The following is a 24,269-nucleotide window of genomic DNA, read 5'->3' on the forward strand; positions in this document are numbered from 1 at the left end:
ACAATGGGAAGAAGGGGAGTGGAGCCCTGGCTGGGGGCAGGGCTGGAAGTGAGGGAGTGAGGTTTCTGGCTGGTATCATGGAGGAAGCAGCCTAGGCAACGGGCTGGGATTTAGGGGCCCAGGCTCCCCCATCTCAAGGGGGGCTGAGACATCCTAGGCCTGCCCTGTAATCAGATTACATCTGTGCTGTGCCGTATCCTGGAGAAGCAATCAACTCCCGATATTCTACTGGCTGGTAGAGTCTGTCTGTGCCAGTACGGGGCTGCAGGAGACGGGAAACCTTGTACAGCCCCTGTAAGTGGGGCAGCCACATAGGGCACAAAGTCACAGGTGGAAAAATTCTAGGGCCGTGAAAGCCTTGCAGGGGAGCAAATGTGTGCTTTCCATGGGTGCTAAAATATCTAGTTACAGACCTGAATAAGTGTTTGGTTTGGGAAGTTTATTACAAGGCAGTTGCCTACAAAATCAGAACATACAAACTTTGTCATCTTTGTGTTACAAAGATCCCTTTCTTTGTCTTTGCCCTCCACTATAAAAAACACAAAGCCGACTATCTTGTGTCCCTGAAGCCCCTTTCTGCCATTCCAGCACCAGCCAGGCAGTGGCTCCTCTTCTACTCAGATACATTTTGCCCTTCTCCCTGAACTCCATTCCTTCTATTCACTGCTTCCAGAACTCCCTCCTCCCACAGGAAGCCAAGAGACGCAAAGCTTAAGTTAACACTGTCCCAACAAAAACAAATGTACTGATAATTCTATGGTTAAAAAGAAATAAATTAATGTGTATAAGAGGCAACTATGTGTCCAGGATTATGTAACAGATTTATGCCTTTTTGGTTTTGTCGTCCCCCCGCTCCATTAAAGACACACCTTAGCAATGAAGTGTCAAATTCCTTTAGCCCCAGGACAAGACAGTAATCTCACTGACTAACAAAAAACAGCACTTGTTGTTTTAAAAAAAAAAATAGAATTCAAACAACACACCAGATGTTTCACACAAGCTCTCCTGCAGTGCGCGCGCTCTCTCTTTTTTTTTTTTTAAAAAACAGAGTACTGAGGTCTTTGTGCCTGATTTAAAGTGGACATTTCTGAATTAAGGGGGATCCTGATTTCTACTTTTAATGTTTCTTGCTTTGATTCAACTTATGACTAAATAGATTTCCAATTCCATTGCTGACTGATTATGATTTTAGACATTTGTCCTGAAAACTCGTATCTCCCATGACAAAGTTATATCTTTGAAAAAGAAAAGACAATCCCTATATATTTCTTCTCAGGAATTGTACACCAAACAAGCTTTGCCACTTGGCTTACATTATTTGTTTGGCTCCGATTCCATTAATTGGAAAAAGTGTTGAACCAAGTGGAAAAAATACGCTTTGTGAAACTGCAGCCAAGTCACCTCACAGTAGTACAAAGTGCTATACAAAACACTGCTAGCATCAAGAGATTTCAGTTAAATATTGGTGCCAAAAATGCTGTTTGTAACCAGTTTATGTGCTTGTATTTGGTGCAGTTGTACATGTGCCTTAGTATATTTCAGTGCGAAGGTAATTAAAGTGACATTTCTGAGCATGGTGGGGTATTCTTAGCCGGAGTTCTACAATTGCTGTTGTAATGAAAAACAAATGCAGTAATTACTGTTTAGATCATTTACTAGAGGTAACCAAGAACAAGGGCTTTTAATCAGTAAGTGTGTCACAGACCAGGGATCTTTTAATCCAGTGTTTCCCAATTTTATTTGGCCATGGAACCCTTTTAAACTCAAAAGAATTTTGTGGAACTCCTAACAACAGTCTAATATATGGAGCTGAAAAAGTAGACCACAAATAAGTAAGGGTAATAATAACCAAATGCTCAACAAGGTCCTGAGATTAACATTTAGTTTAATTGCACATATTTTAAAAAAAACAACAACAACAAATATTAATTATTTTTTTTAAATCATAAAATGTTATCATAATGGAATTCTCACAGAACCCTTATTTTTACTTCGCGGAACCCCGGGGTTCTTCAGAACACCATTTGGGAAACACTGTTTTAATCAATTCTTTAATGTAGGCCAGTAGTTCTCAACCAGGGTATGAGTACCACAGAGGTCCCCTTATGGACTGATCTAGCCCCCCCCAACTTTCCTCCATAACCCCCAGAGGGGCATGCCCCACAATTTGGGGTCCACTGCTTTAACATCAGCACTTGCTCACCTCCAGGGCTAGATACACTGGAAGCCCAAATGGGAAAGGCTACCAGGCATCGTCACATGAAAGCAGACATTGTGCTGAACACACTTGTTCTAAGCCATCTAATTAACATGGTACTGAAAACAGCTGCTGGCACCAGAAAGCCAGCCACATTAGAGTCCCCACTGTCACTAATGCTGGTTGACCTGAACTGGATCCTTTCTGTAGGCAAGTCGAGATAGCAACTCCTAGCAATCACCTCTTGGACAAAAGTCTCAGGGGGTAGCGGTGTTAGTTTGTAACTTAAAAAAAAGTAAAACAAAGTGATCCTGTCGCACATTAGAGACTAACAAAAAATAGATAGTCTCATGAGCTTTCGTGGGCACAACCCACTTCTTCAGATGACAGAAATGGATTGTGCCCATGAAAGCTCACAAGACTATATATTTTGTTAGTCTAAGGTGTTACAGGACCACTCGTTTTTTAATGTCATGGCAGTGAGGCTGTATCTCCCAAGCTTGAGTGTACATGCAATATTTGCGGTACATTGACAGTAACTAACAGTCATCATCAAGTCTCCTTACTTACAAAGTTTATGCAAAAATGTGTCCTCCTTTGTGAGGAGGTAAAAGATCCCTTGGCAAAGGGTTCCACTGTTCTTTGCAAATAGCTTTCACCTCAACTGCATAACAGTCTGGATAAAGTTTAGCTATGTGGGAACACTAACATTCATAAGGCCCAAGCACCAGAGGAGTCAGGTGTCTCAGTTGGAGGCCATATCAGTGAGGGTTGGGGGTTTGGGGAGGAGATTTTTTGCATCTCGCTTGTGTGGTCCCCAACTGATTTTTCTTTGTCAGTGACACCCGACCCCAAAAAGGTTCCCCACAACTGCCATAAAGAAAACATTGAAACCTTGTGTGTTGGACATACTATTTTACTTCATTTAAAATGAAGTTTGATCAACTAACATGAGACATTTTAAATGCTTAATCTTTTAAATAATTTAAACTGTTCTAGCTGCTGTCCCATGCTAGCCCCCATGGTAATCCTCAAGACTGCATCCCTTGGAAAGGAATGCAAGGGGGGAGCTAGTTCAGAAAATATGGTTACCATACCCAGCCCGCACCTGCCCTTGCCCCCACCCCCTCGGCGCACAGATCCATGAGTAAGTTACATCTTGGCACGCCACTTCTGAAAGGTTGCCAACTTCTGGAGTAAGGATATCTAATAGATAGGAAAGGGAATTATTGATAAGCATGGACCCAGGTTCAGAATGTTTTATTTTGGATTGTATCGCAATCACTTGCTTTTCCACTACTCTCTCGTTTCTTGTTCAAATCTTTACTCTCTCAAATAAACCCACTTTGGTTTTACTCACAGGAACTATGTGGTTTACAGACATGATATAAAATCATAGAACACTAGAACTAGAAGAGACCTTGAGACGTCATCGAGTACAGTCTGCTGCCCTCATAGCAGGACGAAGCACGGTCTAGACCATGCCTGATGTCGTCTATCTAACCTGCTCTTAAATATCTCCAGAGATAGAGATTCCACAACCTCCCTAGGCAATTTACTCCAGTGTTTAATCACCCTGACAGGAAGTTTTCCTAAACCTCCCTTACTGCAATTTAAGCCCATTACTTCTTTTCCTATTATCAGAGGGCAAGGAGAACAATTGTTCTCCCTCTTTCTTTTAACACCCTTTTAGAGACTCGAAAACCGCTATCATATCCCCTCCGTCTTCTCCTTTCCAAAGTAAACAAGCCCAGTTCTTTCAGTCTTCATTCATAGCTCATGTTTTCTAGACCTTTAATCATTCTTGTTTCTCTTCTCTGGACCCTCTCCAATTTCTTTGCATCTTTCTTGAAATGTGGTACCCAGAACTGGACACAATACTCCAGTTGAGGCCTACTCAGTGCAGAATAGAGCGGAAGAATGACTTCTCATGTCTTGCTCACAACACTCCTGTTAATGCATCTCAGAATCATGTTTGCTTTTTTTGCAACAGTGTCGCACTGATTCATATTTAGCTTGCAGTCCACTATGACCCCTAGATCCCTTTCAGCCATACTCCTTCCTAGACAGTCGCTTCCCATTCTGTATGTGTGAAAATAATTTTTCCTTCCTAAGTGGAGCAATTTGCATTTGTCCTTATTAAACTTTATCCTATTTACCTCAGACCAGTTCTACAGTTTGTCCAGATCATTTTGAATTATGACCCTATCCTCTAAAGCAGTTGCAACCCCTCCCAGCTTGGCGTCATCTGCGAAGCGTTCTCTCTATGCCATCATCTAAATCACTGATGAAGCAATGGGAAGGGGAAAAAGAGGAGGGGTTGGAACACCGTGTGAAGCCTGATGTCAGGCTCCTGTGGCATTTCAAAGCAGCAGTGCCCCATGGAGCCCAGGGTCAGATGAGGACTCAGAGTCCCCAGCTGAGGACTCTCAGTCTCCAGCTGATCCCAGGCTCCATGTGGCGCTGCCATTTTGAAATGCTGTGGGGAGCACAGGGTCAGCAGGGACTGCTTGAGACTCTTCAAAACGCGGAGGTGCCCTTATCGACTAATCGAATAGTCGATGCAAATTGTGTCGACTAGTCAATTAGCCAATTAATCTAAATTTACCACCCCTAATTTCAATCCAAAATTTAACAGTCACGTCTATTCCCATCCTACCAAGGGGCAGAGGGAGGGGGGAAATGACAGAGAGAGAGTCAGAGCGAGAGACCAAGAGAGAGCGTGTGAGGGTATAAAATCAGGGGGTCTAAAACTCACAGGCCCAAGGCCATTTACAACCAGAACACCCAGCCCCAGGAGCCTTGACATAATGGGGGGAGGGGAAGGGTTTTACCTTCCCCCTTTGCACTCCTTTCCAAGGGATGCAGTCTCGAGGATTACCATGGGGGCTAGCATGGGACAGCAGCAGGGTTCAGGAACCCACCTGCACTCCCCACAGTAGTGGGAGCTATGGGGAAGTGGAATGAAGGGTAAGCCCCGAGGCTGTGACCCTTGCGGGGATAGGGTGCAATGGGAGGGGGGGGGGGGAGGGCAAGGCTGTGGCGGGAAGGGACTGGATTTGGGGGCCAGGATGGACATGCATGCCCCTGGCTGCCAGGACTCCCATACTGCATTGAGAAAATGCTCCAGCTGTTGATGGCCCCAGATTGTGAGTTGAGACACTGGATATATAATCATAAATAGCCTCACCTTTTCTGAAGCACCTACTGCATTTCAAATTAACTATTAACCCTTGATCTCACACGATCAACAAGCTCTTTAGAAAATCTCAATTGCATTGTATCTATCCTGATTAAAGCTGGAAGCCTAGTGACCTCACATGGTATTCTCCCAAGCACCAACAACATTCTGCTTTTCTACTCAATTACCCCCTTCTGTGCAGAGCCACCACTACCCAATGAGCATGTACAATAGACTTCCGCATCATTACACTAACCCGCAGCAGGATTGGAATAAACAAGCTAATTTATCAGGACCACGCTAGCTTTTCGTATTCTGAAAAATTTGTTGGTGGTTTTTTCAGTTATTTGCAGCAGTATCAAACTTACCATTTTTACCTCACTTCAAAAAGCCAAGGTATTGGCATAAACATGCCTATTATATTGACCAGACTTCTGGAGCTGGGGGTGGGGAGGTGGAGGCAGGAGACAGAGTGTGTGTAAAATCAGGGGGTCTAAAGCTCACAAGCCATCTACAACCGTGGGAGAGGGGGGCAATTTTTTCATTCAGTTAACATTTCCCAAAACTATGTGAAAATTCCCTTTCAATTACCAAACAGTAGACCTTATCTGGAAAGTTTCTATAATTCAAAAGTTACTGTATAAAAGAGACCACCCCCCCCCCCCCCCATGTCCTGTATGTGTATGAAAGGCATTGCTTATTTTTACATTGTGGTAGGGCCTAGGAAACTCCTCTCCTCCTCTTCCAACAGTACACTGGCCACACGTCCTGATTTTTCCAGGACAGCCCTGAATTTAAATACTCTGTCCTGGTGCCCCATCAAGTAGTAAAATGTCCTGGAAAGCCCTGACAGATATTTCATTACTTGATGGGGACACTGGCTTGCAGGAAGAAGCAACCAAGAAATGGTGCTGCAGAAATACCATTGCTCCCCATGCAGCATAGCAACCTCCTCTTCCTTCCTCCAGCAGGGCACGTAGGCAGCTCCACTGGAGCTTTGCCAGCAAGCAGCCAGGCCGGCTTCCAGTGACATCCAGCCCCTCCCTCTCCCCCTCACCACGGAACCACCTCTACTGTGCAGGGTCCTGGTCCAGCAGCACCACCTCCTCCTCCTCTGGGCTGCCTTGGAGCCGCGGCAGGAGCCACGTGGAGCCCAACTGGGGTGCTATGAGGCAAACTGCACTCAGGCTCAGCAGGTGCTGGGACTGGAGCAGAGGCCACCCACAGTGTTATTTTTAGTACTGTGGTCCAGGTCCCTGCATGTGGCCCTGGCTCCAGCTAGAGTTAAGCAGCAGCCACACAAGGCATGTTCTAGACAGGGTAACCTAACCAGAATGGGCCATGTGCAGCAGCTGGGGCTGGGCCTGCGGGGACTTCTGAGGCCAGACCTTGGTAATAAAAATAACACTGCAGCCCCAGCTCCAGACCCCGCAAACTGCTCTCCATGTCAGAGGCTACGTCTAGACTACATCCCTTTTTTGTAAAAGGGATGTAAATTAGACGTATCGCAATTGCTAATGATAAGCGGGAGGCACCAGGAAGGTACAGGGGTACGGGAAGGTGCAGGTGCCAAGGGATTCTGGGGGTGAAGCAGAAGGGCAGATACATGGGGGTGGGGGGGGGGAGGGACAGGCACCAGAGGGCAGAGGAGAGAGGCAAAAACTGAAACAAATAAGTCATTAAGCACCTCTGCCATTTCCAAGTTTTCTGTTATTGTTTCTCCCTCTTCACTGAACAATGGGCCTACCCTGTCCTTGGTCTTCCTCTTGCTTCTAATATTCACAGATGTTTTCTTGTTATCCTTTGTCTCTAGCTAGATTGAGCTTATTTTGTGCCTCTGCCTTTCTAATGTTGCCCCTGCATTCTTGTGGTGTTTGCTTATATTCATCCTTTTGTAATTTGACCTAGTTTCTACTTTTTACATGACTCCTTTTTGCTATTTAGATCATGTAAGCCAGTGGTCTCCAACCTTTTTATGTCCAAGATCACTTTTAAAATGTCAGAACAAGCCAAGATCTACCACCCCATCCTTCCCCCAAAACCCAACCCCCTCCTTGAAGTCCCGCCCTCTGTTCTCCTCCTCTCCATCAATTGCTATCCCCAGCCCTTATACACTCTCAGGGTATGGCTACACGGCCCTTCCCCCCCCCCCCCCCCCATTCTGTCTAGACTGGGCCAAATGTCAGAAAAACCCGTTCTTTCAGAAGCCCCCTTGTTCCATGAGGAATAAGGAATACAGAGGGTACAGAAAGATCATGTTTGCTGTTCCACTAAAAAAAAGTGGAAGAACAAACTCATCCCTGGACACAAAAGAGTTTTTCTGGGATACCTCTGGAATCCCGGAAAAACTCCTGCAGTCTAGCCGTACCCTCACTGGGTTGAGACAGGATGTGTGGGCTTTGGGGTGGGAATGAGGGATTTGGGTGTGGGAAGGGGTGAGAAGTGCAAGGTCTTGGAGGGAATTTGGATGCAGGAGGAGGTGGAGAAGGGGATGCTGGCTCGGGGAGAGGGCTCCAGGATGGGGTTGGGGTGCTGAGCAAGCCACATTCTTGTGGATGTGAGGGTGCAGGAGTTTAGGTTGGAGTATGTGAGGGGCTCTGGGCAGTGAGGTTGGGAGTAAGATGGGCAGTGTGTGATGGTGCAGATTTACAGGTGTGTGATGGTGCAGGAGCGTTGTGGCAGGAGACTGAGGATGTGGAGCTGCAGGAGTTTGGGGATGTGAGAGGCTCAAGATAGGGGGTTCCAGTGTATGATAGGCTCAGATGTAGGTCTGGGGGAAAGGGGAGTGCAGGTGTGTTATGATGCTGCAGCCTGATGGGGGCTTGGCCCCAATTGGAGGTTTGTTGGCCAGGCTTCATTTTTAAATAAAATACTATGTGAAACACAAGTTTCAGCATTGTCTTTATTTATGAGAAGGGTGAGAGACCTGTTTTGAGTCAGGGGTCACTGACCCACAGAAAAGTCAGTTGGGGCCACACAAGTGAGATGCCAAAAAATAACTCCTCCAACCCCTCTCCCCCAACCTCACTAATGTCATCCCAACTGTGGTGGTGGGAGCAGAGGACATGGTACTGGGGAAGAGTGCTAGTGGGTGCTGAGGCAGAGGACACTGTGCCAGTGGGGGGCAGGGGACAGTGTGACAGTGGGGACAAGGGTCAGGGGACAAGGTGCCAGTGGGTTCTGCTGCAGGGGACAGGGAGTCCCCAGCATGTGCCTCCTCTGGGGACTCCTTCCCCCTAGAGAAGGGAAGTCTGGTTGCGCGCCTCTTCTCAGGACCTAACCCCCCCCCCCCACCAATGCGGAGGAGGGAAGCCCCAGCATGCGCCTCCTCTGGGGACTCCTACCTCCCCCTCATCCTGTGCAGAGAGTCCCCGGCGTGCCACAGACCTGCTTTGTGGTACGACGCCGGCTGTTTGGGGGAGAGGGAGCAGCCTGTGCCCCTCCTCAAACCCTGGAAGTGGCACGCAGCTGCTGGACTTCGGTCCACCCTGGAGGAAGCTAGCACTACCTCCCTTGTTGCTGGAGGTAGGTAGTGGGGCTTCTTGGGGTGGGGAGAGGGTCCAAAACGCCTTGCGATCGACTGATCAGGGCTTCCCGATTGACCCATTGATCGCGATCGACGGGTTGGTGACCACGGATGTAAGATCTTGTTAAGCGAAGGTGGTCTCTTGCCATACTTTCTATCTTTCCTACGCAGCGGAACCATTGGAGCTGCTCTGCCCCCGGCTTCCATGATTCAGCCGCTGCTAAAACTGACCAGCGGCTGACTTCAGGAAGCCCGAGGTAGAGCTGCTCTGCCTCGGGTTTCCTGGAGTCAGCCCCTGATCAGCTTCAGCAGCGGCTGACTTGGGGACACCTGGGGCAGAGCAGCTGGGGGGCTGCCGGGTTGGTCTCGCAGCGCCAAGGGTCGGCGCTACCGGACCAACCCGGCAACACTCCAGCTGCTCTGCTGCAGACATCCCAGATTCAGCCGCTGCTGAAACTGACCAGCAGCGGCTGAATCAGGGACGTCTGGGGGCAGAGCCGGACTATCGGAAGGGGGGGCTATGAGGGGTCTGGGATGGCATCCCCGCCACCCCACCCCAGGCCCCTCATAGCCTCCCCTTCCGATAGTCCGGCATATCTGATAATCCGGCACTCCCTGGGTCCTAAAGGTGCCGGATTATCAGAAGTTTCCTGTACTACAAAGCAAGCTGAATCTTCAGCCAAGCACTCATTTGCCAGTTTTCAGATCAAATCAAAGTGTTTCCTTCTACATCTACATCCCTGGAAATGGAGATCTGTAACAGTAGCAGTGACCCATATTTCTCATGCTATAGTATAAGTATTGATGTTTTGACAATAAATGTTTCCTAGGATTCTCAGTGGCAATTTGTATTTCTAGAAAAGTCACTCATATGTTACAGGATACCTCGAAAGGTCCAATACAAGGATATAGACATTAACTCTGCATAGCTTAGGCCACTTCTCCACTTACTGGAGGATCAGTGCTCTGGCAGTCCATCTTTCAGGGGTTGATTTAGCAGGTCTAGTAAGGACTTACTAAATTGAATGCTGAGGACACTCCAGTCGGCACCAGTACACTAGGGATGTTAAATATTGGTTAGTTGAATAGTCGAGTATCCTCGTGAATTCTTATTGGTTAGTCGACTATTCTATCGTCTCGGGGGGCAGAGCCAGCAGCCATTGTATCAGAGGCAGCAACGCGGGGTGCCAGGCGGGATCTGGTCTGTAAGGGGAGCCAGTTTAAAAGCCAGCTCCCCTTGTGGACCAGCTGCCTGTTGCCCTGTGCTCCTGCCTGTGATAAAGGGGCAGCAATGCATTGTGGCAGCAGCCCCCGTCTGGGGAAGGAGGGTCTGAGTTTCCAGACGTGACGTGAGCCAGGACTGAACTGGGCTGTTGGCCAGCCTGCTAAAAAAATTTACCGAAAATGCGTGTAGACTATAGCATTAACCAATAAGCTTTTGCTCATCAGTTAATCGACTACACTATTACATTCCTACGGTACACTTTGCTATTGCAAGGAGTAATGGAAGTTGATGGGAGTGTTTTTCCCTGTCAGTCTCCCACTGTGGAAATGGCACCAAGCTTGCCTAAAGGTACATCGACTCCAGCTATTTAATATAGCTGGAGTTGCATACCTTAAGCTGACCTTCCAGGGGTAGTGTAGACCTGGTTTCAGATACAGGCAGTCCGCGGGTTACGTACAAGATAGGGTCTGTAGGTTTGTTCTTAAGTTGAATTTGTATGTAAGTCGGAACTGGTACATATTGTAGGAGAAACTCTAGCCAAACATTTCTCCAGAGCTCAGTTTTATTCTCCCACACCTCACTTCCCTCAGTCCTTTATTCTCAAGCTGAGGTGTCTGCTGAGAAAAGCCGCTCCGCATCTCCCTGGTCTGCTGGGGGGAAGCAGCTAGTGCGGGGTTGCCTCACCCCGTTTGTAAGTAGGGATCAGATGCAAGTCGGATCCACGTAACCCGGGTACTGCCTGTACTCCCAGACCTGCACATAGTAGCATGAGTATTTTACTCATTCCTTATCATTGGTTCAGGCAACAGTGGAATGCATGCATGGAGGCCTTTCGCTCTTCAGAGGCATTCCTGGGTTAACAGGAGAGACTTGCAAGAAGACAAGTGCTGTTTGTCAGGGAAAGACATCCGGTGAGAGAGAGAGAGAGAGAGAGAGAGAGAGACAGAGAGACAGAGAGACAGAGAGACAGAGAGACAGAGAGACAGAGAGACTTAAAAAGGCAGATCACTACCACTTTGTCTACACTGCTAACTGAATGGCAACGTTTTATTGTTCACTAGTGCTAAAGAAAAAAAAAAAAAAAAAAAAACACATATTCTGAAAGAAAAGTTTTGCCAGAGCAAGTGACAGTGTAAAAGACTCATTTTTGGCAGGATTTTGTTCCTGTCCACAACACAAACCATACTTGCAGGGGATAGAAGTATTTTCCACAAAAGTGCAGACAAACAGCATTACTGCCAAACTTCTAAAAACTGTCTATTGGCTTTGTCTTCACTAGAGTTTGTTACACTTAAAACCAGACAACTAAACCAGGAGAAACGATGCAAGTTGTTTTGACTTTACATAAGCTATGAAGCACAGAATGTGTCACCTAGCCCTTTCAGGTTAACTGTATCTTTCAAGATACAGTTAGGAGAGGATATGAAATATTATCTTGTAGAACTTACTGCCTACTCCTCGATCCCTGCCCCCAAACACAGAAGTTTGTGTCTGGGAACTGTCAATTTCTGGCATGTTTGCCCATTCAACTACAGTAACAGTTCTTAAAAGAATAATTGAGTAGGCCTAAACTAAATAGACAAGACCTTTCGTTTCGGTTTTCTCATCAGCTCCCAAAATCCCTGCCAAGATTGCAGTCTGAAGGAATCTTTCAATACACAAAAGAGTCTATCAGTATTTGTGTCCACAGTACACCATGGGCCAATTCATCACAACTTGTCCATCGTTTTGGACTGTCCAACAACGGAAGAAAGTTAGGAATATAAAAATGTTTTGTACTGAAATTCAGAACCATTTTACTTTGGGGTCTGGCCACATACCCACACAAACAAGCACAGTGTTCTCCAGGGAGTAACAGTTTAGTCCTAAAAATGTAATACGTTCAGAGTAAAAAGAAAAGGAAATCTTAGAAACTCACCAGTAAGTAACAGAAGGAGGAGACACTTAGCTAATGAACTGGAATTGTTGATTACTGCTCAACTATTTATATCATGGGTTCCCAAACTGGGGGACGTGCCCGTGAAGAAATTCTGGGGAGGACGGGGGGGGGGGACGAGGTGACCCAGCCCGGTCAATCCCCCGGTCAATCCCCCGGTCAATCCCACCCCAAGTTTTGCTGCTATTGGAGGGGGGGGGGGGCATGAGAGTTTCTCAAAAATCAAAAAGGGGGCATGATACCAAAAAGTTTGGGAACCACTGATTTATATCAATGACATTATCTAACTGGTTAAGTCTGCAAGTAACTGTTTTGACGGGAGCACACGGACTTTTCAGAATTTGCTGTTCCTCAACTAAGTGAAAGCAAGCAGTTAGATAGCTGGTGTTTTCACAGGAGACTCTCTCTTGCATACTGGAATGAAAGCCCCAATTTCTGTTGTATAAAAATAGTCACCTGCAAAATCAGAGGTTATAGGCCAGCTTTCAAGCCACAGCATTACTCCCACTCATTAACCTCCTGTTTTTAAAACAAGACAGACATATTTTGAACTCAAGTTTTGCCCCTGCCCCCTCCCTCCTAGCCAGACACCTACCCCCAGCTTGCTCCTGTACCCTACTTTCCACCCAGATTCTGCACCACTATCCCTATCCCACTCGCTGGCAGCCCTGTTCCGCACACTGAACCCCTAATTTTTGGACCCACCCCAGAGACTAGGGGGACTCACAAAATCCACTAACTCTGAAACCCCAGACAAGTTAATCTGGCCTGATGCCTTGAACCTCGGTCCTCCCCCCCACCATGGGGCTGGAGCACCAGAGGAGTGAAGTGTTTCAGCTGGGGACAACATAAGAGAAGGGTGGGTTTTGGCAGGGGATTGGGGAGGGGGGGGGGGGGGGAAATGGCAAGTGTAGCAGTGGGAGGGCGGAGGGGCTAGTGAACTTAGTGAGCAGGGGGCATAGCCCACTAATGTAATTGTAAAATTTGATTTTAGTGTCAAAATTAATGCAAAGAGCAGGAAGAGAATGTGTGCTTTTACTGAGGCTTTGCAAAAGGAATGTCCTTTTTGAAAGAAACATGACAATCCATACAACATTTTGCACCCAATGTAGTAGTGAGATAAATGTTGCTCATGGCGGGAAGTTGATATCACTGCACATATTCAACCAGAGAAACATCAGTTAGCTGTCTGCTCTGTAGCTTCCAGTGCTTCAATGAAGAATTTTATTATAAAAGATTATTATTAAAATGGAGCTTGTGGCAAAGGAAATAGTAATTGCATATCATACTGTAACAGTTTCAGATCTTTAGATTGTACCACTATGCTAATTTCTACATTGTTTGAACCTAAATTTTCAGCAGCACAAACAAGAAGTGAACCAATTGTGAAAAACATGCTTGTTCCAGAAACTCAAAAGGAACAGGTATTAGGCAAAACTTCACGTCTCACTGTTATGGTTGATTCATCAAACTACAAAGATCAAAAGTTTGTTCCTATCATCTTAGTAAGATATTTTCATGAAAGTACTGGAGCTAATGTGAAAATTCTTGAACTTGAAGTCCTGCCAGGTGAGACAAGTGACCAATTAAATGATATTTTCTCTGTTCTGAGCTGCACCCTTTACTTCCAGCCATGTGCCCATCTCCACCTTGGAAGTACTACCCCAGGGATGCAGGTGGACATAGCTAAAGGGGCTCAGGGTAACATACACTGCTTGTTATGGCAGAAAATATGGTCACCGTAGGAGCCAGGCCAATAGGAAGATTTCCCTCACACAAATATTTAAAATAGAGCAATCCAGACTCAATGAAGCAGGAGTACTGAGTTAAAAATTACATATTAGGGATGTTAAATTTCAAGTAATTGACTAATCAAATCAAGCTCCATGCAGCAGCGCTGCACAGAGCCCAGGGTCACCAGGGGAATCCCAATTGCTCCCGGGCTCCATGTAGCATTGCCGCTGCTTTGAAATACCGTGTGCAGCCTGGGGACACCCAGCTGGCCCCAGGCTGCAAGTGGCACTGCCACTTTGAAGTATCCCATTCTCTCCCTGCCTGTCCTGTCTTTGCTGCCTCTAAGAGGCAACAAGGGGGAGACGTGACTAGGCGACTCGACTATCCAATCAGCATTTGCTTATCGGACAATCGTCTAGTCATTCACATCCCTATTACATATCAACACAAATTATCACAATCATATGGCAATGTACAGATATGCTCTAGAGCAGTGGTCCCCAAAACGGTGTGCCAAGTGCTTGGGGCTGGCCTGGCCCTGGACACATGGTGCATGCATGGTGCCAGAGCCGGCCCCGCCCCCAGGCACACAGCCATTGGGGGGCCCCGCCCCCTGGCGCCCGGCAACCTCCAATGGTTAGGGACCACTGCTCTAGAGCCTGCCTGCATAATATGCTGCCACTGCACTTGCCATGCAAACGGAACTCTCTAGGGATGCAACTATGTTCTATCTGTACATAAAAGATAGGCACCTTTATAAAATATTTTGTAGCACCTTGTTATCTAAGACCTCATACAAATACAACTTCCTGTAAAATATTCACTCAGATTCCATAAAACAGAAAAAATTGTAATTTTTTGTTGTTGTTAAAAGAAGTTTACTGCATATATAATTTCCCCTCCACTCCAGGTGCACATGAGACAGTCAATAATTCTCCCAATTGACTATGGTGAAGATTGCTTGAGCTTGGAAACTGGTTGTTTGTGTTATTTTTTCAAAACTCTTCAATCCTGCATTGGCTGTTCAGTAGAGCACACAGTACTCTCAGGAGACCAATTTTAGTAACTATTCAAAGACCCAGTGTCTGCTCGACCTGCTGGGATGGGAAGGGAAGGTAACCAACAAAGTGGTGATACAACACCTTATGGCTGTGTCTACATTGGCACCCCTTTCCGGAAAAGGGATGCTAATGAGACACTTCGGAATTGCAAATCCGCGGGGGATTCCTACTTGAAAGTAGGAATAAGGGATCTTCCGGAAAAGGCTTTATTTTCCAGAAAATCGCGTCTAGACTGGCGCTTTTCTCCGGCATAACCCCGAGCCGGAGAAAAGCGGCAGCCATGTAAATGCAAATGCCGCAGGGGATATTTAAATCCCCCGCGGATTTGCAATTCCGAAGTGTCTCATTGGCACCCCTTTCCGGAAAAGGGATGCCAATGTAGACACAGACTATCTGAAAAGGCGAAGGGAGGTGGGCAAAGCTTCTGTGAAGCAACAACATTCAAAATGCTCAACGCCTTCTAGAATACATATGATCAGACTTACACTTGTGCAGAAACCAGAGCAAAGATGGGAAGAGGAAGTGGTAGCTTATATAGACCCTGGAACTGCCTACAGCCAGTTTAGCCCCCATCACCTTGCTCACATCCCTCCCAAACGGTGAACAGCACCTGTGCCAACAGACAGCGTAAGCTCAGTGTCAGCAGGCAGGGGTTAGAGACCCGGGAGGAGGACCTTCCTCTGCATCATGGGACACAGGTCACTTGCCGGTTTAAACTAGTGTAAATTATGGATTCTCTAACTTGAAATTTTTAAATCGTGGTCTGAAGATTTCAATAACTCAGCCAGAGGTTAGGAGTCCATTACAGGAACGGGTGAGTGAGGTTTTGCCGCCTGCGCCATGCAGGAGGTAGGACAAGCTGGTCAGAATAAGGCTGGAAGGGGCCAAAGACTAGGAGAGCTTCCTACACTATGGAATCTAGCCTCCATACAGTAGTTTCTCAGGCTACGTCTACACTATGGGGCTTTATTGGAAAACAGTAGACAAATTGTGCTCCGCAATTTGCGTATCTTTTTCCAATAGTTTTTTCGGAAGAGGTTTTTCTGAAATTTGGCCTGTCTACATTGGACCAAATTTCAGAAAAAAAACCCTCTTTCACAGGTGCCCTTCAGAAGACAGGGCTTCTGAAAGAGCACGCCTGCTCTTTTTTTTTGGCAGAAGAGTAGATGCGTTCCCTGGACACGACGGAGTTTTTCCAGGATCCCTCTGGGATCCCAGAATAACCCCATAGTCTAGACATAGCCTCAGACTCGGTCATCGTTGTTGACCTTAGTGGCTGATTGTCTTCACAAAATATCCGTTTGTTAACACTGACTGGCCATACTACACACCTGACCTGCACTTCTACCGTGTAAAACAGCTGTCTTCGTATTTACAGGAGGGTGTCTTCATGCTCTTCAATCAGTTATAATTATGTGCACAATAACTAGAAGAAAGAGCTACACCTAAATCAATCAACTGTTAGCACAAAGCTTAGCAGAACTCCATGGGAGATGTTGCCAGTCTGAAGACCAGCTTGTACAGTTTTCAAATGATTCAAATTGCCAGGAGTCAACATTTCATACCATAGGTATGACAGAATTAAAAATCTCCCTTCTCCAGGCTATTTATTCTTCCCTGATCCGGAGAAGGTCCCATTGACTTCAGCAAGAATTAAGCCTTGATAGAGATGTTACTCCTTACTTCAGTCATACATATGATTCCATGTGAGTACCCATACAAGACCTGCTTCCTAAACAGAATGCCTTTTACATTTTAGGTATCAATACCATTTAGTGTCCAAAACTAGACTGAGAAGATCCACACAGTCTCAGAACATACAACTTCATTGTAGTTGCTAAACCAACTTCAGAGCTGGGCAACCGGAGACCTGCAGCTGGTGGCCAAGCACCCAGCTCTGAAAGCAGCTGTGCTGCTGCTGGCAGGAAAAAGAAAGGGTGGCAATACCATGCCACATCATCCTTATTTCTTGGCTGTTGTTGGTGGCAGCCTTCAGAACTGGGCTCCTGGCCAACAGCTGCTACCAGTCACTGCCCCACTCTGAAGGCAGCAAGGATGCCAGCAGCAGTGCCAAAGGGTAGCAGTTCTACAATTCCCCCTACAATAAGTATGCAGTCTCCCCTGCCCCCCAACACACACATACCCCTCCCTTTTCAGTCAGGACAGATATACTTACACCACTGTGAAATTTCAAATTTAAAGTAGCTGAAGTCATTACCCTTATGATTTTTAAAATTCTAGAACTGTGAAATTGACCAAAATGGACTATGAATACTGAGGCCCGGACAGACTAAAAATAAAAGTTTTTTCCTATGCTAGGCTTAATCAAAGCACACCAAAGTCACCATTTCAGGTGCATCTACAGCTACCATCCCTGCCAGTACTGCAGTAATTTCATGTGAAAGACCAAGGTTCTGCAGTGTGAATTTACCAGTCCTGTCACAGCCATGAGTAGTTTGACTAATCTATGGCAGTGGATCCTCTTTTTAAGTCTCAAGCTATTTTGTAAGAAAGATCCTGCTGTGGACCCATTTTTTGCCCAAACTCCACTGGGAGAATTTCCATTCTCTGAACCAAGTGGAAGGATTGTGTGAATCACTGACACTCCAGAGACCATAACTTGAGAGACATTGGGCCACTGAGGCTACATCTACACTATGAGTTTTCTTGGCAAAAAAATATGCTAATAAGGGACTCATTTGCATGAGTCAATCTCATTTGCATATCTTCTGGCGATCCGTTTTTGTACTGTGGTTTTTGTGCAAATCCCCCTTTTTCTGCCCCAAAAAAGGAGGTATAACCTCTTTTTCTGCAAGATGGGTATACCTCCTTTTTGGGGGCAGAAAAAGGGGTTTTTGCACAAAAATGCCCACATAGCTTGTTTTTGTGCAAAAACCCCAGTGCGAGAATGGATCGGCAGAACATATGCAAATGAGATTGTGACATGCAAATGAGTCTCATTAGCATATTTGTTGCTAAGAAAAGTAGTGTGGCCTGAGAGGGGAAGAAAAGCTGAGAAGATTTTTGCTGAACACTAAAGTAACATTTTAATTCAGGTGGCCCATCATAAATTTGCATCATGAGTACATTAGCAACATACCAGATCTGTAGGGCCACGCCCTGTTTACACATACAAATATACTTAAAAGAAAAAAAATAGTACACACAATATTTGCTCATACTTGCAATTGTTGACAGTCTATTAGAAACTGAGTTCATCAACATAAGCTACCCAGTCAATGACCGAACTGGAAGAATAGGAAGGAGAACCCTTTTAACTCTTTGTATATATCCAAAGAACACCACAAAGATAAGAAATTGTTTTAGGTGGTCCAACTTCAATTATGTTTGTAGCTTCCTTTATAAAGTTCACTAACAAATACTTAGGGTTTTTTACCCATACACAGAAGATATTGTTGCACTGAGGTAGTTTGAATTGGTGTTGCTTTGTTTTTAGAGCAGTCCCTGGTACACTGCATCCTCATTTATGAGAAGGCTACTGTGCAGGATTTGTTTGCCATCTTTGAATACCACCTCTTCTCCATCTCATCTCAGCAGGATTTTTTTTTCCAAAGAAATAACTGTGTCCACGACTTGCAAGTATCATGGTACATGGATTCTAACAAGTTCACTTTTCACTATTCTAAGTAATTTCAGCTTTAAAGCACTCTTCTGTTTCTCAAACCTGCTTTACAACTCAAATGAGGAATGCTGCTGTACAGTCATCATATTTTCTAATAAAAGTTGAGCAAATCGACTAGAATAAACTTGAAAAAAGAATGCTATTGGATTCATATATTCACATATTTTAAGACCCAAAATAAATAAATAAATCCAAGAACATTAGGAGCATCAAGTCTGACTTTCTTGCATGATGCGGGCCATAGAATTTCACCTAATGGTGGAGGCATTTAACCCAGTGACTTGTGCTTAAGCCAAGGCAGAGCATTTGAAAGGTGAGTGTGGATCTTTAGCCCTTTCCCTAAGCTACCCTTTTGTGATTCAAGCACACAGCGTTGAAGTAATACCCACACCTTTCCAGGACTTCCTGTGTGATTGACCTTGTCCAAATCCATTAGCTTCTATGCCTCACTTCTGCATAAGCTGTAGAAAATCCTTTTGGAGAGCTGCAAGTAAAGTTCGTAAGACACTTGAGAATTCTCAAATGCAACTGTCCTAGAAACGTAAGCCGTTATTACATAGCAGGACACATGGATCAGCTCATAGGGATGTACATGGTTCATGGGCTATAAAAGCAACTCAGAAGGTGTGGTAAAAGTCAGGGTAGGGTAATAGCCACCCTTAAAATGATCCCATCTTTTACTTTAGGTTTTAATTATGGCTGGTCACAAATCCAACAGCAATCACCCATCAGCAAATTGTGTCTGTTTGATGTGAGAATGATGGTACTTAAGATTATCTGAGTCCTGAATAGCCCTACATAGAGATCTGTTGTGAACAAATACTTGTCTAGTTAGTGGGATAATTTTCACCTCATGGAAAGGGACAAAGTGGAAAGAATTTTAGGGGATTTAGTGGTTCACCTTGTTTGGGGCAAAGTCTGATCAGCAGATGCTGTCACCACCATCCAGAGATAATATGTATCTGGATGCTAGGGGATGTACAAGGAACTGACACTTGAGGCAGTAAAGCCACTAACAAAACTGCTTTCTTTGTAATTCATATCTTCAGGACTGCCCTAGCTCTTGGATCTCCCTCAGGTCTCCTCCCTCTCCTCTCTTGCCTCCCCCTTCCCCCCCCCACCAAAAAAAATAAATCAGGCATCATAGGCAAGATAAGGTAGGCAATAGGCAGGGAATAAAATATAGTAGTTGGGGAGAAGATTACAAGTTATGTTAGCTCTTCCATGAAGATTTTGTAATAGAACAATACACTTATCCCACTCGAGGCAAAATAAATAAGAACAAATCCGTGGCTCTGAAGTTTTACCCAGGAGAGTTTGCACAGGGAGAAAGCTTGGTGCTGCTGAAAAGCGTGGACCAGCTGGCTCCCACCAGAAAGCAAATGTTGGTTGCAAAGTGGCTAGGCTCTGGGAAGCTGCAGCTACAACGCTTCACTAACAAAGGGTGCAAGATCAGTTAATGGGACTTCTGGTGGGTTCCTATCACAGCAGCTTCCCCGAGTCTAGTATTTGAAAATGAGGAGGCACTGTCGAAGATAGCATCTCTGATCCGCAGGGTATTATCGAGGAGGTAAAGTGAAGGCAGTGATCACAATATTACACATTTGGGGAAAGGAGTGTTTCAAAAGCCCATAAGCAATAAACCGAAGAACTTTCCATAAGCCACAACAGTCTCAAGCATCAGAGAGGAGGTTCTCCCCACTTTCTGGGCGAGACGAAGGGAATGGGTGAGGGAAAACCATTAAAAACACAAAGCCAGGAGCAGAATTATTCATGCCCACCCAAAAGTCTCGTTCCAGCTCTCATTCCAACTCCCCTATTATGTTAGGAACGCCTCCCTCCAAACTCTTCCCCCCGCCTCCCCGGTCTGAAATACAGCCTAAAAGAAGAGATCGCTGAAGAATAAAGTAGACATTGATCCAAATACAAAACACCGCAAATCAGAGACAATAAAAACGTTCCTTTCCTCTGCTGGAGCAGCTCCCATTGATTTTTTTTTTTATTGGAGGAGATTAGATTTCCTCCTGCAGTCGATTCACAGAGAGAAATGGGCAGAAGGTAAAGGGGGGAGGAGGACAAAACAAAACTTTGTAACCCAACACTTCCATGCACGATCAGTCGCCATGCTTAAGATTTTCTCCCCCTTCCTCGTTCTTTAAGCAGACACTGAAAGTAGGCCAAAAAAAAAAAAAAAAAAAAAAAAAAAAAAAAAACTTTTCTCTGCCCCTTCTTTTCTTGTAGCCACTAGAGTGAAATGTGCACAAAGAGACCCGTGGAGCTGTGTTTTCTTAACTACAATAGCAGGACTAATTAGATCATAGAAGCAAGTCAGTGATACAGTAACAAGTAGCTAAACAAGACGACAAAGCGAAGGAGAAAGTTTGCACCTTTAACACTTACCAATCAGACCTCCCACTAGAAAGGCGATGACTTGGAAAATCAGCAAGATCCCTCCTACAATGCACAGCTTTTTGGTGCTCATGTTTTCTATAATTGCCCCAGCCATTTTTGCAGATTTCCGTCCCCCTTCTCTCTCTCTCTGCAAAACTTAAGGCTCTGAAAGTGCTGCAAGGATGGGAAGGAGGCAGACTCCACTCAGCACTGATTGTCCAGGCAAGCCCGGATCTGGCTCCCCCTCTGCTCAGAGCTGTGATTGTGGCCGGTGCTCGGCTGCATGTGGCTGCTTTAAAGAAGCAGGAAAGCGAATCACATGATACCTACCTCCTCCTCTTCCCCCTTCCCTCCCTGCCTGATCCATTCGGCAGCAGCAGATATTGGTGTCAGTCTCATACAGCAGCGGCTTGCCGCTTCAGCTGTGCGAAGAGCCAGAGCTGCCCGTTCAGGGGTTGCTGGTTGTATTTGTTTTCAGTAACACACACATCGGAGTTGGAGATGGAAGGGTTAGTCCACACAAGGATTGTCCTTTGGAGCGTGTTCTCCAGGTCCTTGCCCAGCGCAGATTTAAGGGTGAGGTGTGTACTAGCCTCGCAGGCTTTTTTCATCTTGCATTACAAACACAAAAGTGCTTTCAGTGCTAAGCATTATTCATTATTTTAATAATGTTATGTTCTCTCTTGGGACCTTTCAAAGCGGGTTTCAAAACACAATGTAGTGTAAATAAAGGATGCCCCAGTGGATCAGGGCTTTTAACACATCACTGAAATGCAAGTAAAGGACTTAATATATATGGCTGAAACAGTCACCTGGGGCGAAATGCAGACTTCCTTTAAGAGCAAACGTTGACACCACAAATGACTTTTAGATCCATCTGATACAGCAGGAAGACTTTAGATGAGTCATAATGTGAATTAAGCTGAAATTTAGCCAGGGCACCAAAGATCATACACGTACACAAAACAAGTTCTTTAATGTCCAAAAGTAGTCAAAACAGTTGCTGGGCAAGATGAAGATAGCAGGACGTTTTGCATGATACTCAGTTTCTTCCCAATAATACCCCCATTCAATAAAGGCTCTCCCTCTTTGGTGTTGAGATACTCCACATGCTACAAGTCTATGCATGTCTCTTACTCCAATTAGTGCTACTTCAACCAAAGTACTTTCCCTTGGCTTAGTTCAATTCCTCCAGCCACTTAATTATTTTTGTTGCTGTCCTTTGAATTGCCTCCAAATTACAAAGTTTGGAGGTGCCCAGAACTGAATGAAGCAGTCTAGCTGCAGTCTCACCAGTGCCACAGAAAGGGCTTATTACTAGCTGGTCTGTGACAGTTTGTTTGCTCACATGTTGCCACATCACAATCTAGAATTAATTCACTCTCTTCACCCCTGCCCTCATCAGTAGTTTTCAGCATTTCTGCTTTACAGTTATTTATGGAGTACTACTGGGACCACTGCTTAACGCTGATTTTTTAACATCTTGATATTTCTGAGATTAATAAACAGAACATTACCATTCACATATTAAACTAGTTTGGGAGGTGTTGAAAACATCTATAACAGCATAAACAATACAAAAGGAACAGAAAAGCTAGGAATACGGGCAAGACATATCACAATGGGAGCCAGCTGAGCAAACATGCAAACAACCCATAAGAATAATATCCTGAAAATACATGAAATGGAGATAGCTGGGAAGCAGCAATAGCACAAGAGAACAATAGAGATGATAGGAAAATTAGGTAAGTGTTTGCACCGCAATATGGCAGGAAAAAACCCAAACACCTGTATTCACTTTTCTTTGGAACAAGGATCATATCTATGTGAGGGCACATCCACACTGCACAGAAGATTGACGCTGCTACGGTCGATCTTCCTGGGTTTGAATTAATGTGTATAGTGTAGTCCTGCTAGCTCAAACTCAAAAGGCACCCCCATCCGTGTCAGTACTACCACTCCTCATGAGGAGTAAGGGAAGCTGAAAAGACCACTTCGTCCACCATTCCCTCTAAGCTCAGTGCTTGGGTGGCCACCCAGGAGAAATTCCTATGCCTCCTAGCTGATTAGCAGAGCACCCACAGGGGCAGCAGCTGGTAGCATGAGTTTCTACTGGTGGTGCACATCTGCACATGCCTCAGTGAATGTAACAATAGTTATTCTACACATGGACAGAAAAAAACAAAAGGAACACTGGTTTGCTCCTGTTGACCTGCCGTCATGTGGATGACACGAAAACACAATGTAAGATATGTCGACTATAGCTATGTAATTTACGTAGCTAGAGTTGTGTATCTTACATCGACCTTCCCATGTAGCGTAGACCAGGCCTGAGTGTGAACAGTGAGACCTTTGGTCATTCAATGATACACATAATAAACACCTCAAAACCAGAAACACAAGAAGTCAGAAAGAATTCTGAGAAAGACAATGAAACAGACTAAAAAAGGGTCCAGAAGGACTGACTTGTGGGGAATGATTGCAGTAAACTACATAGAGCGTGGCCAGTTTAGGTTAATTAATTCTTGACCCAAAGTTTCAGAGGCGTAGCCATGTTAGTCTATAACTGAAAAATCTTTAAAAACAATAGTCCTGCAGCACCTTAGAATCTAACAAAAATGTAGATAGTATCATGAGCTTTCATGGGCACAACCCCCTTTACTCCATTCATCTGAAAAAGTGAGCTGTGCCCACGAATGTTCACAAATAGGTGTAAAAATCAAGGTAGGAGGAACTATTGTTTTGGCTGGTCTAACCGGAGGTATTTTTTCATATACTTTTATTTTCCTTAACAGAAATATTCCATCCTCATGTAAGAATGTGTCCTCCCATTCAGATGTAGTTGCAGGATCATGGCTAAATCTCATCTTTGTACTGTTTTCTTTAATAAAGTAATCTGTTTTCTAACCAACATATTCACTCATTAAGGACGCAGCACTGGCAAATTGCTCATAATTAACTTGGAACTAGGCAAGATGGTATTGATGCAGATTATTCAGACAGCATTATGGTAGCAAGGGTACATGGAAAAAAATAGAAGGGTGATTCTGGAAATCAGCCAATAATTTAGTAAGGAACTTCAGATTCACTTAGCATTGGATTGCCTTCTGTAGTGTCTTGGTGAGTGCCAGGTTAACAACCTGTCCATGCAAAAAATGCTTTGTGTTATGGAAACAAGCCATGTCTGTCACAGATTTGCAAATACAGTCATCAACTATGGAGAACCATGATCTGCTGGACATAGTACTGGTGTAACAGCAATTCCAGCTGATGCTATGATGATGGAGAATCAAAGCCACAAAGAAGTTCTTCATCTGAAACAAAACAGTTTCACAGCTAAGATTAAGACAAGAATTGGTTGTTGGAATGTTAGAT

At 45.0% G+C, this 24,269-nt stretch overlaps 1 protein-coding gene across 1 annotated transcript in view; it reads right to left on the bottom strand.

Moving 5' to 3' along the window:
• Positions 1 to 21,194, bottom strand: part of WLS (Wnt ligand secretion mediator) — a 70,640-nt gene extending 49,446 nt beyond the window's left edge. Inside the window, exon 1 of the mRNA XM_006125001.4 lies at positions 20,904 to 21,194. Coding sequence (XP_006125063.2) covers positions 20,904 to 21,009 — 106 coding nt within the window. The 5' untranslated portion in view covers positions 21,010 to 21,194. The remainder of the gene's footprint in view (positions 1 to 20,903) is intronic.
• Between the last annotated feature and the right edge of the window lie 3,075 nt (positions 21,195 to 24,269).

The sequence above is a fragment of the Pelodiscus sinensis genome, chromosome 9 (genome assembly GCF_049634645.1).
Source record: "Pelodiscus sinensis isolate JC-2024 chromosome 9, ASM4963464v1, whole genome shotgun sequence".
Classification (NCBI taxonomy): Eukaryota; Metazoa; Chordata; order Testudines; family Trionychidae; genus Pelodiscus; species Pelodiscus sinensis.